General features: G+C 41.3%; 1 protein-coding gene across 2 annotated transcripts in view; it reads right to left on the reverse strand.

Moving 5' to 3' along the window:
• Window positions 1–13,752, reverse strand: part of PATL1 (PAT1 homolog 1, processing body mRNA decay factor) — a 130,650-nt gene that overhangs the window by 35,509 nt on the left and 81,389 nt on the right. For both annotated transcript variants that reach the window (XM_077454732.1, XM_077454730.1), the window contains exons 10-14: window positions 11,936–12,116; window positions 6,551–6,674; window positions 4,846–4,943; window positions 4,517–4,576; window positions 3,374–3,522 (exon numbers count right to left, since the gene is read on the reverse strand). In XM_077454732.1, coding sequence (XP_077310858.1) covers window positions 3,374–3,522; window positions 4,517–4,576; window positions 4,846–4,943; window positions 6,551–6,674; window positions 11,936–12,116 — 612 coding nt within the window. The remainder of the gene's footprint in view (window positions 1–3,373; window positions 3,523–4,516; window positions 4,577–4,845; window positions 4,944–6,550; window positions 6,675–11,935; window positions 12,117–13,752) is intronic.

Genomic DNA, 13,752 nt, shown 5'->3' on the forward strand with positions numbered 1-13,752 from the left:
CCCACTTGTTGGTGATTCTTCACAAAAAAATTTAATTTTATATCTTTATGTTTGAAGCCTGAAATGTGGCAAAAGGTTGAAAAGTTCAAGGGGGCCGAATACTTTCGCAAGGCACTGTACATGGTGGTCGTTTTCTACATTTACAGCAGCATTGAGGCGAGTTTGTAACAGAGGAAACAGAACTAAAACAATGGAAGATAAGTCCCAAGCAGAAAAAACACCATTGCAGTATTAAACCCAAGATATACAGCTGCTAATATAAGTATTTAACACTTCACGATTTTTCTAGGTAAATATATCTCTAAAGGTGCTATTGGCATTCCCCATATGTCAGTAACAACCCATGCAATCCATACAAAGAAACCAAAACAAATAAGCTCAGAAATTATGTTATACGTAATAAAGTGGAATGACACAGGGGGAAAAAAAGTACACCTGGTGAAAGGGAGCTGCCTAAAGGCATGGAAACCAAGACACGAGCTAAAATCCATCGGCAATCAGAAAGCAATCCTGCCCCTTGTCAGCACAAATTAATGTCAGCTGGTTCAGTCTCAAATGATGGTCTTATTACCAAGATGTCACACAAACATCTCATAATGGGTAAAAGCAAAAAGCTCTCAAGGCCTTCACAACCTCACTGTTGCAAAATATACCGATGGCATTGGTTGCAAAAGGATTTCTGAATGTTTCAGTGAGCACTCTTGGAGCCATAATCCAGAAGTGAAAAGATCATCATCATTTCACCATACACCGACCACAACCAGGTGATCCTTGCAAGATTTCTAGCGAGGAGTGAAAATAATTAGAAGAGTTGACCAAGGGCCAAGAACCACTTGTGGAGAGCTTCAGAAAGACCTGGAATTAGCAGGTAAAATTGTTTAAAAAAATAAGTAAAGTAAAAAAAAAAAAAAAGTAAAGACAAAAGCATGCTGAAGCTCGTTTAAAGTTTGCTGAACAACATTTAGCCTGTGAAATAGAATAGTCTGGTCAGATGAGACCAAAATTGAACTCTATTGATGCCATAATACACACCATGTTTGGAGGTCAAATGGCACATCACCCCAAAACCAACAGTAAAGTTTGGAGGTGGGAACATCATGGTGTGGGGCTGTCTTTAGCATATGGCACTGGCAAACTTCATATCATTGAAGGAAGGATGAATGGAAAAAAAACCTATGAAGACATTCTTAACCACTTAAGGACTGAGCCTCTTTTTTTTGGGCTAAAAAATTACTTTGAATCCCCAAACATCATACACATTTTTTTCTAACACCCTAGAGCAGTGATGGCGAACCTTGGCAACCCAGATGTTTTGGAGCTACATTTCCCATGATGCTCAACTGCACTGTAGAGTGCATGAGCATCATGGGAAATGTAGTTCCAAAACATCTGGGGTGCCAAGGTTCGCCATCACTGCCCTAGAGAATAAAATGGCAGTCATTGCAATACTTTGTCGCACCGCATTTGCACAGCGGTCTTACAAGCACATTTTTACATTACACTTTAAAAAATACACTTTTTTAAATTAAAAAAATATAACAGTAAAGTTAGCCCAATTTTTCTTTATATTGTGAAAGATAACGTTACGCAGAGTAAATGGATACCCAACATGTCATGCTTCAAAATTGCGCCCGCTCGTGGAATGGCGACAACCTTTTGCACTTAAAAATCTCCATATGCAACATTTAAAAAATGTTACAGGTTGCAAGTTTTGCGTTACAGAGGAGGTCTGTAGCTTTTTTTCTTATTTTATCTTTTTTTTTTTTTTTTAAACAGTGTAAAAATAAAAGTGTCACTTTTATTCCTATTAAAGGGAATGTAAACATCCCTTGTAATAGAAATAAAGCATGACAGGACCTCTTAAATGTGAGATTGGGGGTCAAAAAGACTCCCTGATGAAGTCACGTGATCAATGACGATACGCGTAGGATTGGCTTAGGAGGATACCGGAAGCGACGTCCGGGGTACGAACGAGGAGTCCGTTCGTTTTTTTAGCTGTAATTTTCGCTTTTAACTGTGCTATTAAATGTGAGTACCCAGGACTATGTCCTTTTTATAATAAAATCTGTTTGACATTACTTCACTATTGGAGCCCCTCTTCTTTTTTCCGGGTGTGATCTATGGTCCATGGCTGAGTACCTGGAGGGGATTGCCTGGGGTATCTATATCAGCTGAGAACATACACCTTAACCATTGGAACGTATTGCTGTTTAACTGACAGCAGTGAGGTAAGGCACTCAGTGTGCGAGCACCCGTCTTTAGGATTTGTGAGATCACCGGTGGAATTATCCCGTGTTTGTTCACAGAACTAGTCTATTACACAGCACAGTGTGAACTCACTTATTTGCATGACCTGATATGGATTGCTATTTTTTCTATAAATAGAGACACTTTAAGAATTTTTTTTGGATTGTGTTTTATATCTATTTTTACTTTTTCTGTTTATTTATTGAATTTTACTTTTATACAATTTTTTAACGTATATATTTTTTCACTTGGATACACTTCATGGATTGAGACACACTTTGGATTGTACACTTTTTGGATTGCCATCATTACTATTTGTGATTTCGTTACCTATTGTTTCACTTGCACTTTACTAGGAATATGTGTACTACTTGAATATTTATACTGGTCACTTTATAATGATTTTATGTATATAGGGTATTGATATAGTTTAAATCAATTGTTTTGTAATAATCGCATAGGTGTGTTTTAGATCTTGTATGCGATTATTTATTCACTATTATTGGATTTAATTTAGTTTCTGTGTGGAGCGCAACACCATTTTTTATCACTATTATAATCTGAGGGGAGGGTTTGCACCTCTGTCGGTGTTTTGCTGCAACCATATTAGCTCTTTTGTTTAACAATTGTAGCGCGAGGATAACCAACAATTACCAAAGCTGCTAGAATGGCCCAGCCAATTACTGTACCTGAACTTGAATCCAATAGAAGAGCAATGGTAAGAACTAAAAGATCAGAGTCCATGGAAGAGCCCCACAGAACCTTCAAGATTTGAAGACGGTTTGTGTGGAAGAATGGGCCAAAATCATACCTGAAGCATCTTGAAGCGGTCATTAACAAGGATTTTGTCCAAAGTTGTAAATGAATTTCAGCAACTCCCTTTCTTCGTGCGTTCAATACTTTTTCCCTGTGTCATTCCATTTTATCACACATAACTTCATTTCTAAATATGTTTTAGTGTCTATGTATGGATTACATGGGTTGTTACCAACGTGGTGAAAAGTTCATGTCAATAGCACCTTTAGAAATATATTTACCTAGAAAAATGGCGACGTGTTCAATACTTATTTTACCTTCTGTATATACGATTATGGTCGTTTCGTTACAAATTCCTATCTGGTCTCACCGCTCAATTCCTTCCTTTCCCCTCAAGATGTCACAGAGCTGCTGCAGCTTGTGCCTGCGTTCTTCGGTCAGGGCATCTCTCTCCTCGTCTTCACAGCAAAGGGAAAACCGCCGCTCAAAGTCTTCCAACGCCAACAAGACAGAGAAAGCCTGCAACATACACACAAATTATCTAAACCATCACATTATGGATAGTCAGACATTTGCAGCACCCCTTGCTGATTAAATCTAATCCTGTAGCATCACAAAAAAAAACGGATTCTATATAACCTATTTATGAGGAGGAACTCTAGTCTGCCAAATGAGAACCAATGCTTCTTCTGGCTTACAAAAGGTACATGGCTTCAGTTTTGTTAATATAGAGAGCATACAGAGCATTTTCAAAATGCCTAAAAGTCACATTGAGAAAAAAATCAATTGCAATCAATTTTTTTAGATCTCTACATACAAGTCCTAGACGTAACATGTTAGACTGCAACATTGGAGGCTCTAATACTGAGCACTGCTATTGATCAACTTTGGGAAACACACCAGCACCCTAAATCTCCCCTTAAAGGATTTGCCCATGCATGACAAAGCTAACCCCCTGCCCATAGGCAGCCACTACTAGCCATTATGAAGGCGGTAACTCTTAATCCCCTAAATATGCCAGCAAATTATGCAGCTTCCAATTGAACTTTTTATCCAAAAACTAGTTCAGACCAACATATTGCTGTAGCACTCCATTGCTTATTTCTTAAGCTATGGATTAGCCAGTCCGTACACATTCAAACTGCTGCTGGTCACTTGGGAAATCAGTAGGTGCAATTACATGCAGAGATAGCCATCTAATTACTAAATGTAGACTCTTTCAAGAGAACAACTTTTCTATTTCTGCATGAATCTGAGCATTTACAGTAGTTTTAAGTTTTTTGCTTACTTATGAAAAAATATGCTCCATTACTTAGCTTTATTTAAATGCAGCTGATACTTTGGCTTGTGTCAAATGTAAGAGGTCACTCTAATTACTGACAAGCTGCTCAAACAACTGCCTGGATGCACACAGTCATACAGGTTTTAAAAACGTACAGTGTGTGGTCAGAGCTGGACATATTAGAATTTATGGCAAATAGGTCGATATTAATGATGAATTAAAAAGATTTACCTTCTCAATTACCACTAGGGTCTGCCGTCTCTTGTCTCTCACTTGCTTCTCCCGGGTTTCCTGTAAAGTGAGCGCAAGAGGTTTCAGAAGCCAAGATACAGACACGTAAACCACACGGTTATGGAGCCCATACACACTATTCGATTTTCTGCAAATTTTTGTCTTCAGATTTACCAAAACCATGTAGTGCAAGGGCCTGCCCGATTGCATACAAATCAAAACTTTTAAGGTTTGACCTCATTATATTGTTTTGGTAAATCTGAAGACAAAGCTCTGCAGAAAATCTAATAGTGTGTATGGGACCTTAGACAGGTTGGTACGAAGATTACCTCTTCATCAGAACGATGTGTAGCCACGGCATCAATCATCTTCCGAGGGTTGTTCACGCTAGAGACGGTCAGCTTTCCAAGAGATCCTTCAAACTGTACTGTGGGTGAAAAGGCCAGATAAAAGCAGACATACACCAACAGAAACCAGTGACAACTAATGGTATCCAAAGATGGCTAGAAAAAAAAACACAATTGTATCCTCCTCTAAACTAAAATGTGTTGCAGGTTACAGATGCAGTAAGAATCACATACCACTGATGCCAGACCTAGGAAATCATTTAACAACTTCAACCTCAAGATTATTACCCCCTTCCTGACCAGAGCATTTTTTCGATTCGGCACTGCGTCGATTTAGCTGACAATTGCACGCTTGTGCGACGTTGTACCCAAACAAAATGGATATCCTTTTTATTCCCCACAAATAGAGCTTTCTTTTGGTGGTATTTGATCACCTCTGCGTTTTTTATTTTTTGCACTATAAAAAAAAAAGCAATAATTTTTTTACTTTTTGCTATAATAGATATCCCCAAAAAATATATAAAAAAATAATTCTCTTTCAGTTTAAGCCGATATGTATTCTTCTACATATTTTTGGTAAAAGAAATCGCAACAAGCGTATATTGATTGGTTTGTACAAAAGTTATAGCGCCTACAAAATAGGGGATAGATTTATGCATTTTTATTTTTTTTATTAGTAATGGCGGCGATAAGAGATTTTTTTATCACGACTGACATGGCAGACACATCGGACGTTTTTAACACCATTTTGAGCCCAGTCTCATTTATGGTCGACGATCAGTGCTATAAAAATGCACCAATTACTGTGTAAATTACACTGGCAGGGAAGGGTTTAAACACTAGGGGGCAATTAAGGGGTTAAGTGTGTCCTAGGGAGGTGTTATAACTGTAGGGGGGGGGGGGGGGGGGGGTCAGCTACCACTGGCATCACAGCGATCACTGTTCCCGATGACAGTGACCAGTAGATCGCTGTCATGTTGCTAGGCAGAACTGGGAAATGCCTTGTTTACATCTCCCTGTTCTGCCTCTCCTCACACAATCGCGGGCTGCTGGCAAACAGAGTTCCTGGGACCCACGGGCACATGCCTGATAGGCAGCAAATTCAAAGGGACCTTCAAATACACTCATTTGCCTGCCTGTGACATTCTGCAGATGTACATCTGTGTGCAGCGGTTGGCACCTGGTAGACAATCAAAATTAAGGTATCCGTAGCCTTTCATGTTTGTATGTATAGAGCGTGTATGGCTTTCCACTAGAAAGCTGCGAGTCAGCTTGACACATGTAAACAGACTCCTGGCCACTATAGTGCAGGAGTATTTGTGTTCTCAAAATTTGCTACTAAAAATGTCTGTATCAGAAGCATGAAGTACAAAGTATCTCATACTCTCTACAATCCAAAAATTGGTCTAATCTGGATGTTTCCTTTCATCATCATGTGGAAGCAGGTAAATGTATAAACCTGGTTTAGGTGACTTTTCAGATACTGACACTACTGTTCAGCTAAATTAACAGCCCCTGTCGAGAAAAGGGAAACAGCCCAATACAGAGATTAGAAAATAAATGCCATTTTGCATTTCCATAAAATGTAGATAAAACAAGCGCCATATGTAGTGAAGGCCCAGGCTGCAAGCTTCAGCACTTTCAGACAATGCAGTATATTAATAGCAGTGGAATTAAGTCTTCTTACCTGGTTTATAGGTGTGCTCCAGTTTGGCCACTTGTGGCGTGATCAGCTTTGTTCTCTCTTTTTTGGGGCCCTCACTCAGACTGTCTTGACTGGCAGAGAGCTTATCCAACTTCTCAAAGTAATTCTGGAGTTTGTGCCAAAATTAACAACTGGTTGATATTACAGCAAAAACTCATACAGGTTACAGCCTAATCCAAATAGGTACATTTCCTTAAGCCACTTGCATACAAAGGGGACTAGTCAATAATATTGCCTATAAACTCCTTGTAGGCGATCCTTTCCCTATTACTGACTTCCTATCCATTGCTTCACACTGTGTAAAGACAGCCATCCTGATAGAAGCAGAAATTATGTCACAACAATTCCCCCACTGAATGGTTATTTGGGGCTGTAGTGCTCAAGAAAAAGCAGGCTAGGTGCAAGATGTACAGATTCATGGATAAAGCAGAAGCTGAAAAATCATTGTACTGCAACTAGGGCCGCCATCAGGGGGGTACAGTCCATACACTTGTAAGGGGCCCAAGTGTATTGACGGGTCCAGCCACCTAGTGGTGATGGGAGAAGGCAGGTGTGGGTACAGAGGAGCTTCTGTGTGAGAGCCGGCAGCTGTTGCTGCTCTGTGTCTTTGAGCTTACATCGGGCACTTTGCTGCCACTTCTGGCAACTTCCTGCATGTGCACTGCATGTGTGTGTGTGCGCTCTGCCTGAAATGTATCCTGGACTGCAGCTCCTTTCTGTATCTCAGCCACATGTTGAAACAAGAGCTGGAACTAGGAAGGTCTTCCTACAAATAAGGGCTGTTCTACAAGGGGGTGGTGGTGTTTGCATACAGGTGTGAATAGGGGGCTGCAAGCGTACAGGTGTGATGGGGGCTGAGAGGCAAGTGGCGAGCGTAAAGGTGTGAAGGGGGGCTGCGAGCGTAAAGGTGTGAGGAGGGGCTGAGGCACTGAAGGACTTTGTGGGATGCCTAGTGGGTGGATTTGGCGGGATGGCCAGTGGGTGGATTTGGCGGGACGGCCAGTGGGCAGGCCCTGGGCAATGTTTGTGGTCAGGCCCAGCAGGGCCCAGGCCTGTGTAAGGGGCCCCACAATTTCTGATGGCTGTCTTGACTGCAACTGCTCAGGTAGTTTCCTCTCCAGCAAACAAAACATTGAGTAGTATAGTAGTGACACCACCAAACTTCACACAACATCTGGGGAGACTAGGGAGCCAAAGCATGGTAAATTAACATGATACCATCACACTCCAGATATACCGCTATGAAAGTCTCAAGACATAGAATGTGCATGGCTTTTTCCAGGAAGAACACAAAAAGGTACATTTACAGGGTAGTACTTGAGTAAAATTACTATTTTAGATGTTTCTTAAAAGACTGTAAATTTGAGTTCAGGTCTGCTTTAATAGTTTGCAAAAGGGTTATAACCAAACATCCAAATCCTCGTCTGTGTAGTGTACCTAAAATTTTACCTGCTGCCGCAAGCTTGGGTATTCCCTACTTCCCCCCCCCCCCTCATCCCCAGACCCTACCATCTTGCTAGATTGTCTAGCTTCTAACTGGACTGGAGAATGACAGTGGCTAACAGCATTTAAAGTATGCGCAAAAACACACACAAAAAAAAAATGGAATTTAGAGTAGATGTCGATGCTGCTTGTCCCTTTTCTAGGGCCTTCAGGCAACAAAACAAAACATCCGTTTTTCGAATCTGAGCAATCGCCTTCAAGTAGACCTTGAGTGCTCCCACCACATCAAGAGAAAGAAGTAATTTCCCTTCCGTAGAACAGGGTTCTGGGAAAAATGAAGGTAGAACAATATCCTGGTTCGGATAAAAACTAGACACTACCTTTGGTAGAAAGTTAGGATGAGGACGCAATATTACCTTATCCTTGTGAATAATCAAATATGACTCTTTACAAGAAAGAGCAGCCACCTCTGATATCCTTCTTGAAGAAGATATGGCTTACCAGAAAATTTGTTTCATTGTCAAAAGGACCAAGGGAATATGCTGTATCCGCTCAAAAAGGCTGTTTCAGCAATGCTGACAGAACTAAAATTCAAGTCCCAAGGGTTCAGGAGTGACTTAACCGGAGGATTAAGCCGCGTTACACCCTGAATAAGCTATGTACCAAAGAATGCGAAGAAAGTGGTTGTTGAAATACCGATAAGGCCGAAACCTGGCCTTTGATAGTACACAAGGCCAGCTTCAATTCTAACCCCATCTACAGAAGTCAAGAATTCTACCATCATTGTTACCATCTTCCAAGTAACTGGTAGGAAAGATTTTCCCTTTTGCAGATTCTTGGCTATCAACCAACTGAGGCTTCTGCACACACCCTGGAGACAGATACATTGGGAAATCTAGAGCTTGGATCTTCTTGTTCCAAGCTGATAAGATACTGTTTTGCAGCAGCCGCAACTGAACATAAGGAACGGCCTCAAACGAAGTCACCATATTTCCCAACAACCTCATGCAAAGTCAAATAGAAGGATTCTTCTTTGCCTTGACCACCTGAATCAGTTCCTTTATGACCCTGATCTTTGCCTGGGGCAAGAACACCCTTTTTGGGCTGTATCAATAATCAGACCCAGGTATTCTAATCTCCTTGATAGTTTTTTTAAGGAGGATTTCTCTAGGTTGAGAATCCAACCTAGTTATTCCAGGTAATTGACTGTGGACCATACTTTGGTCTAAGCGGGCTACCAACAGGTCTATCAAGAGCAGATCATCTAGGCAAGCTATAATCGTTATACCTTGGACTCTTAATCCGGCTACAGAAGGGTATTTATTTGTAAATACTCGAGGTGCAGTAGCTAGACCGAAAGGCAGAGCTACAAACTGAAAAAGATTTTCTACCTCAAAACGTAGATATTTATTGTGAGCGGGAAATATAGGTACATGGAGGCATGCGTCCCTGATATCTGACGCCAGAATTTCTCCACCTTGTAGGACGGAGACCACTGATCGGATTAACTCCATGCGAAAAGAGCAGATATTCAGAAACTGATTTAGATCTTTGAGATCTAGAATGGGTCTGACATAGCCATTTGGTTTTGGTACTGTGAAAAGGTTCAAATAAAACCCCAAACCCTACTCTTGCACGGGAACCACTAAGATCAATTTTTTGAGACAAAAGATGGTCCAACGCTTGAAAGAGACTTCTCTGGAATCTGAGAAAACTTGCTTAGCCTCTGAGATCAGACAAGATCGGGCCCTTTTAGGGTGATGTGGCCGTAAGCTCCCGACACCCTTCCTACCAGACCCGTGAGAACTGCAGAAGTCTTCACCCCGCTCGAGTGAATGGGGGCGCTCCCTCATAAGGAGGCTCCAGTTCCCCTCTTGAACTTGACGGTGGAGGCCTTTGTGACTGCCTGGAGGAGCTTGTTTAAATGAAATACGATTACTCCTCTTCCTAACTAGCAAAAGGGTACTTTTTCCACTAGAATTTTTTTGGATGTATTTATCCAAATCACCCCTAAACAGCTGCTCACCGAAAAGGAAAACTAGCCAGGAGCCTTGCATGATGCTTCGACTGACCAATCTTTCAACCACAAGATTTTATGCCTATGCACCAGCAAGGCGTGAGGCTTGAAGAATAGAATCTCTCATGGCGTCTATTGCCAAACATAATACCGCAGCTAAATCCAAGCTTGCTGATCAGGAATAACCTTGAGCACTTGTTTAAACTGGTCTCTCAATGATTGACATACACCTGCTAGGAATTCCAACTTCTTATCTGTTGGATCCCTAAGAATATGAGCATTGTCTACTGGAGAAGTCAAACTTTCATTCACAGAGGATATAGCAGGGACAATTTCTTTTTTAAATTTTTCCTTCATAGGATAAAGTGTTATAGGAGGAAAAAAAGCTTATCTGGGTGATCCCACTCAGAATACATAAGCCTTTCCAGTAATGAATGGACAGGAAAGGCATTCACCGCTTGGGGAGGCTTTAGTGAACCCAAAACAAAAAGTGGGCATATTAACTGACTCAATGAAGATTAGCAAAAATGCACCATCAATCTTTCAGATTGTGAAGCTGATCCCCGTGGATTTGACCCCTCAGAAGACGAGTCATCAGCCTCTCCACTGTCCCCTCAGCAAAATTCCTCTTCTCCTGCCTTGAGATCCTCAGTTTCAGGGTCCTGGGTAAAGGAAAGGGACCTGTTGCATTTTATCCCATTCTGGGATGCGATTAAAGCCCCTAGCCAATCCTACTCTGGCTTGAGGAAAAAACCCTCTCCAGTAATATAGACAGGGGCTGCAGCATTGAAAACAATTGCAATATTTGATAGCCCTGATGGCTCACTCTGACCAGCCACCCCCTCTCAGGGGAGGATGCCATTGTAGAGATGAGTTTAGGCTATTTAGAGCTTGGAGTCCCTTTTGAGGTGTTTCTACCTCCCCTACTAACCATAGCCCAATGCACAAATGCAGAGGTATTACCGGACCGTACAGAGGCCACGGAGAATGGAGCGGCCATAGCCGATCGTTCTGGCTTATGCCTCTACTCAGAGAGAGGGGGAAGACATCTTATCGAAGTTCTGTGACTGCTAGCCAGAGGAAGCTGCAGCTTTTGCTGTCACAACATGATCTGAGAAAGCATGACGAGGTACATGCTATTTAGAGCCCCCAGTGGTGACTTTCAGGCATGACGACATTTCCTTTTTAAAGGAGACAATTCATAAGAAACTTTAAAATTCCTTAGAAATCTCCACTTCGTTTTACCGCTGCAGGGATTTGTGGTAAAAAACCAACAGACCCAATCTTCACCTCTCACGGTGGGCACCATTTAAAAAAATCTTCAGGAACTGGGGCCCCTTTTTATCGGGGATGCACCCTCCTGGACCCATATTAACACACCTCCAGAAAAAAACTTATGGCTGAAAAAAAACAAAAGCACTGGTTCCCGGGGTCCAGCTCTCTAGAAAGAGAAGCGTTACAGGTTAAACCTCGTTTCTTCCGCCACAAGGCCTGGGTACCATTCAATTCAGCCTAAAAAGACACTTTGAATGGATCCGGCTGCATAGCTTGCCCCAGCAAGGATTGCTCCAGTGGAACTCAGCACATGTTTACTTGTGGCCAAACCTTTAGACACTGGCGAAAAAACGGAGGTACTCCCAGTAGTGGGAGAGGTTATATAGGGAGGCAAATTCCTGTTTAGGGTGTGACAGTGTCCATCACCTGAAGGTGGTCTATAACCCACATAGTAAATACTATGGCTCTGTGTCCCCTGATGTACGATTAAGAAAAAGGAGGGAGAGGAAGACGTGTAAGAATCTATGCACCATCTTCAATCAAAGTGCAAATTTGGTTTTAAAACATCTAAAACTTTTGCAGAGTACACCCTTAAAAATTCTAAATGATCCATCACCCTTCCCCTCAGTCACCTGGTAGTAGAAGTCATCATGGTAGGGGTCTGTACTCTGCAGTTGGAGAAGCTGAATACGACACACCCACTCCTTTTCTCGCTGAAGCATCAAACCAGCATAGGGGTCCCGCCGATGAGGTTCTGTATGTTGGGGGCGAGAAGAATGGTCCCCTCCAGTACCATTCAAACCGCGATGCTGACTGAAGAAAAAACAATCAGTTATGTGAATTACTCTCGTAATATATTAATAAAAGTTGCGTCACTTCAAGGATGAATTCAAGATACTTTTGAAAATCACTGGGTTGCCATGTTGTCATATTGGCTTTCTACTAACATGTTTTGGGTGTGCAAATAATCCGTTTAAAATTGATCAACAGATGAATTCTTGCTACAAAAAAATAAATTTAAACCTAATATAATCAAATTGTATTCCCCCTCAATGCTTTTATTTTATGATATTTCACCCCAAGTGTAAATAGCATACCTTAAAAGTGTATATAAAAACTTCAACCATGAACAAACATTTGAAAAATAGGATTTTTATAACAGCTTACCTGTAAAATGCTTTTCTTTTAAAGTACATGACGGGACACAGAGCCATAGTAATTACTATGTGGGTTATAGTCCATCTTCAGGTGCTGGACACTGGCACACCGTAAACGGGAAGTTGCCTCCCTATATAGCCCCTCCCACTACTGGAAGTATCTCAGTTTTGTAGCAAAGCAATACACGTGTATACTAGAAAGAGGGGTGGGACCACTGTGTCCCCTGATGTACTTCAAAACAAAAGGATTTTACAGGTAAGCCGTTATAAAAATCCTTTATCACGGGACACAGTCATATAGTAATTACTATGTGGGATGTCCTAGAGAAATTCCAACTGAGGGAAGGGAGACGCAACCAAAGTAGGGTACCATGAGAACAGAGGATTTATACTGCTGCCTGCAGTACACTGCGTCCAAAGACAACATCTTCAAGTCTTTTTACATCCACCAGATAGAATCTGGTAAATGTATAGATTGAAGACCAAGTTGCAGCCTTGAAAAATTGAGCCATGAAAGCTTGGTGATGCACTGCCCACGAAGCACTAACAGCCCTAGGAGTGTGTTTTGATTTTAGAGGGTGGAATATACCTCTTTAAACCATAAGCTTGAGCAATTACTTTTCAAATCTATTTAGAATAGTAGATTTCGATGCTGCCTGTCCTCTTTTAGGACCTTCAGGCAACATGAACAAAACAGTTTTCCGAATCTGAGCAATCGCCTTTAAGTAGACTTTGACTGCTCTCAACACATCAAGAGAATGTAGTAATCTTTCTTCCAAACAGGGTTCTAGAATAATGAAGGTAGAACAATATCCTGGTTTAGATAAAAGCCTGATACTACCTTTCGTAAAAAGTTAGGATGACGACGCAATACTACCTTATCCTTGTTAATAAAAATATGGCTCTTTACAAGAAAGAGCAGCCAATTCTGATACCCTTCTTGCAGCAGATCTGCTTACCAGAAAAAATTGTTTCCTGGTCAAAAAAGGACCAAGGGAATAGGTCTTATCGGGCCAAAAAAAAAGGATGTTTTCTAATTCCGGCAAAACTAAATTCAAGTCACAAGGGTTCAGAGGTTACCTAACCGGAGATTAAGCAGTGTTACCCCCTGAATAAGTTACGAATCAAAGAATGTGAAGTTGTCCTTGAAATAATACCGATTAGGCCAAAACCTGTCCTTAGAAAGCACTCAAGGCCATATTTATTTCTCATCCCATCTGCAGAAAGTCAAGGACTCTACTTTTAACCTATTTGCTGGGGTGCAGCTCCTGCTTTTACACCAGGAGACGTAT

Source organism: Lithobates pipiens, unplaced genomic scaffold, assembly GCF_037356315.1.
Source record: "Lithobates pipiens isolate NorthernLeopardFrog02 unplaced genomic scaffold, aLitPip1_a1.2 Scaffold_25, whole genome shotgun sequence".
NCBI lineage: Eukaryota > Metazoa > Chordata > Amphibia > Anura > Ranidae > Lithobates > Lithobates pipiens.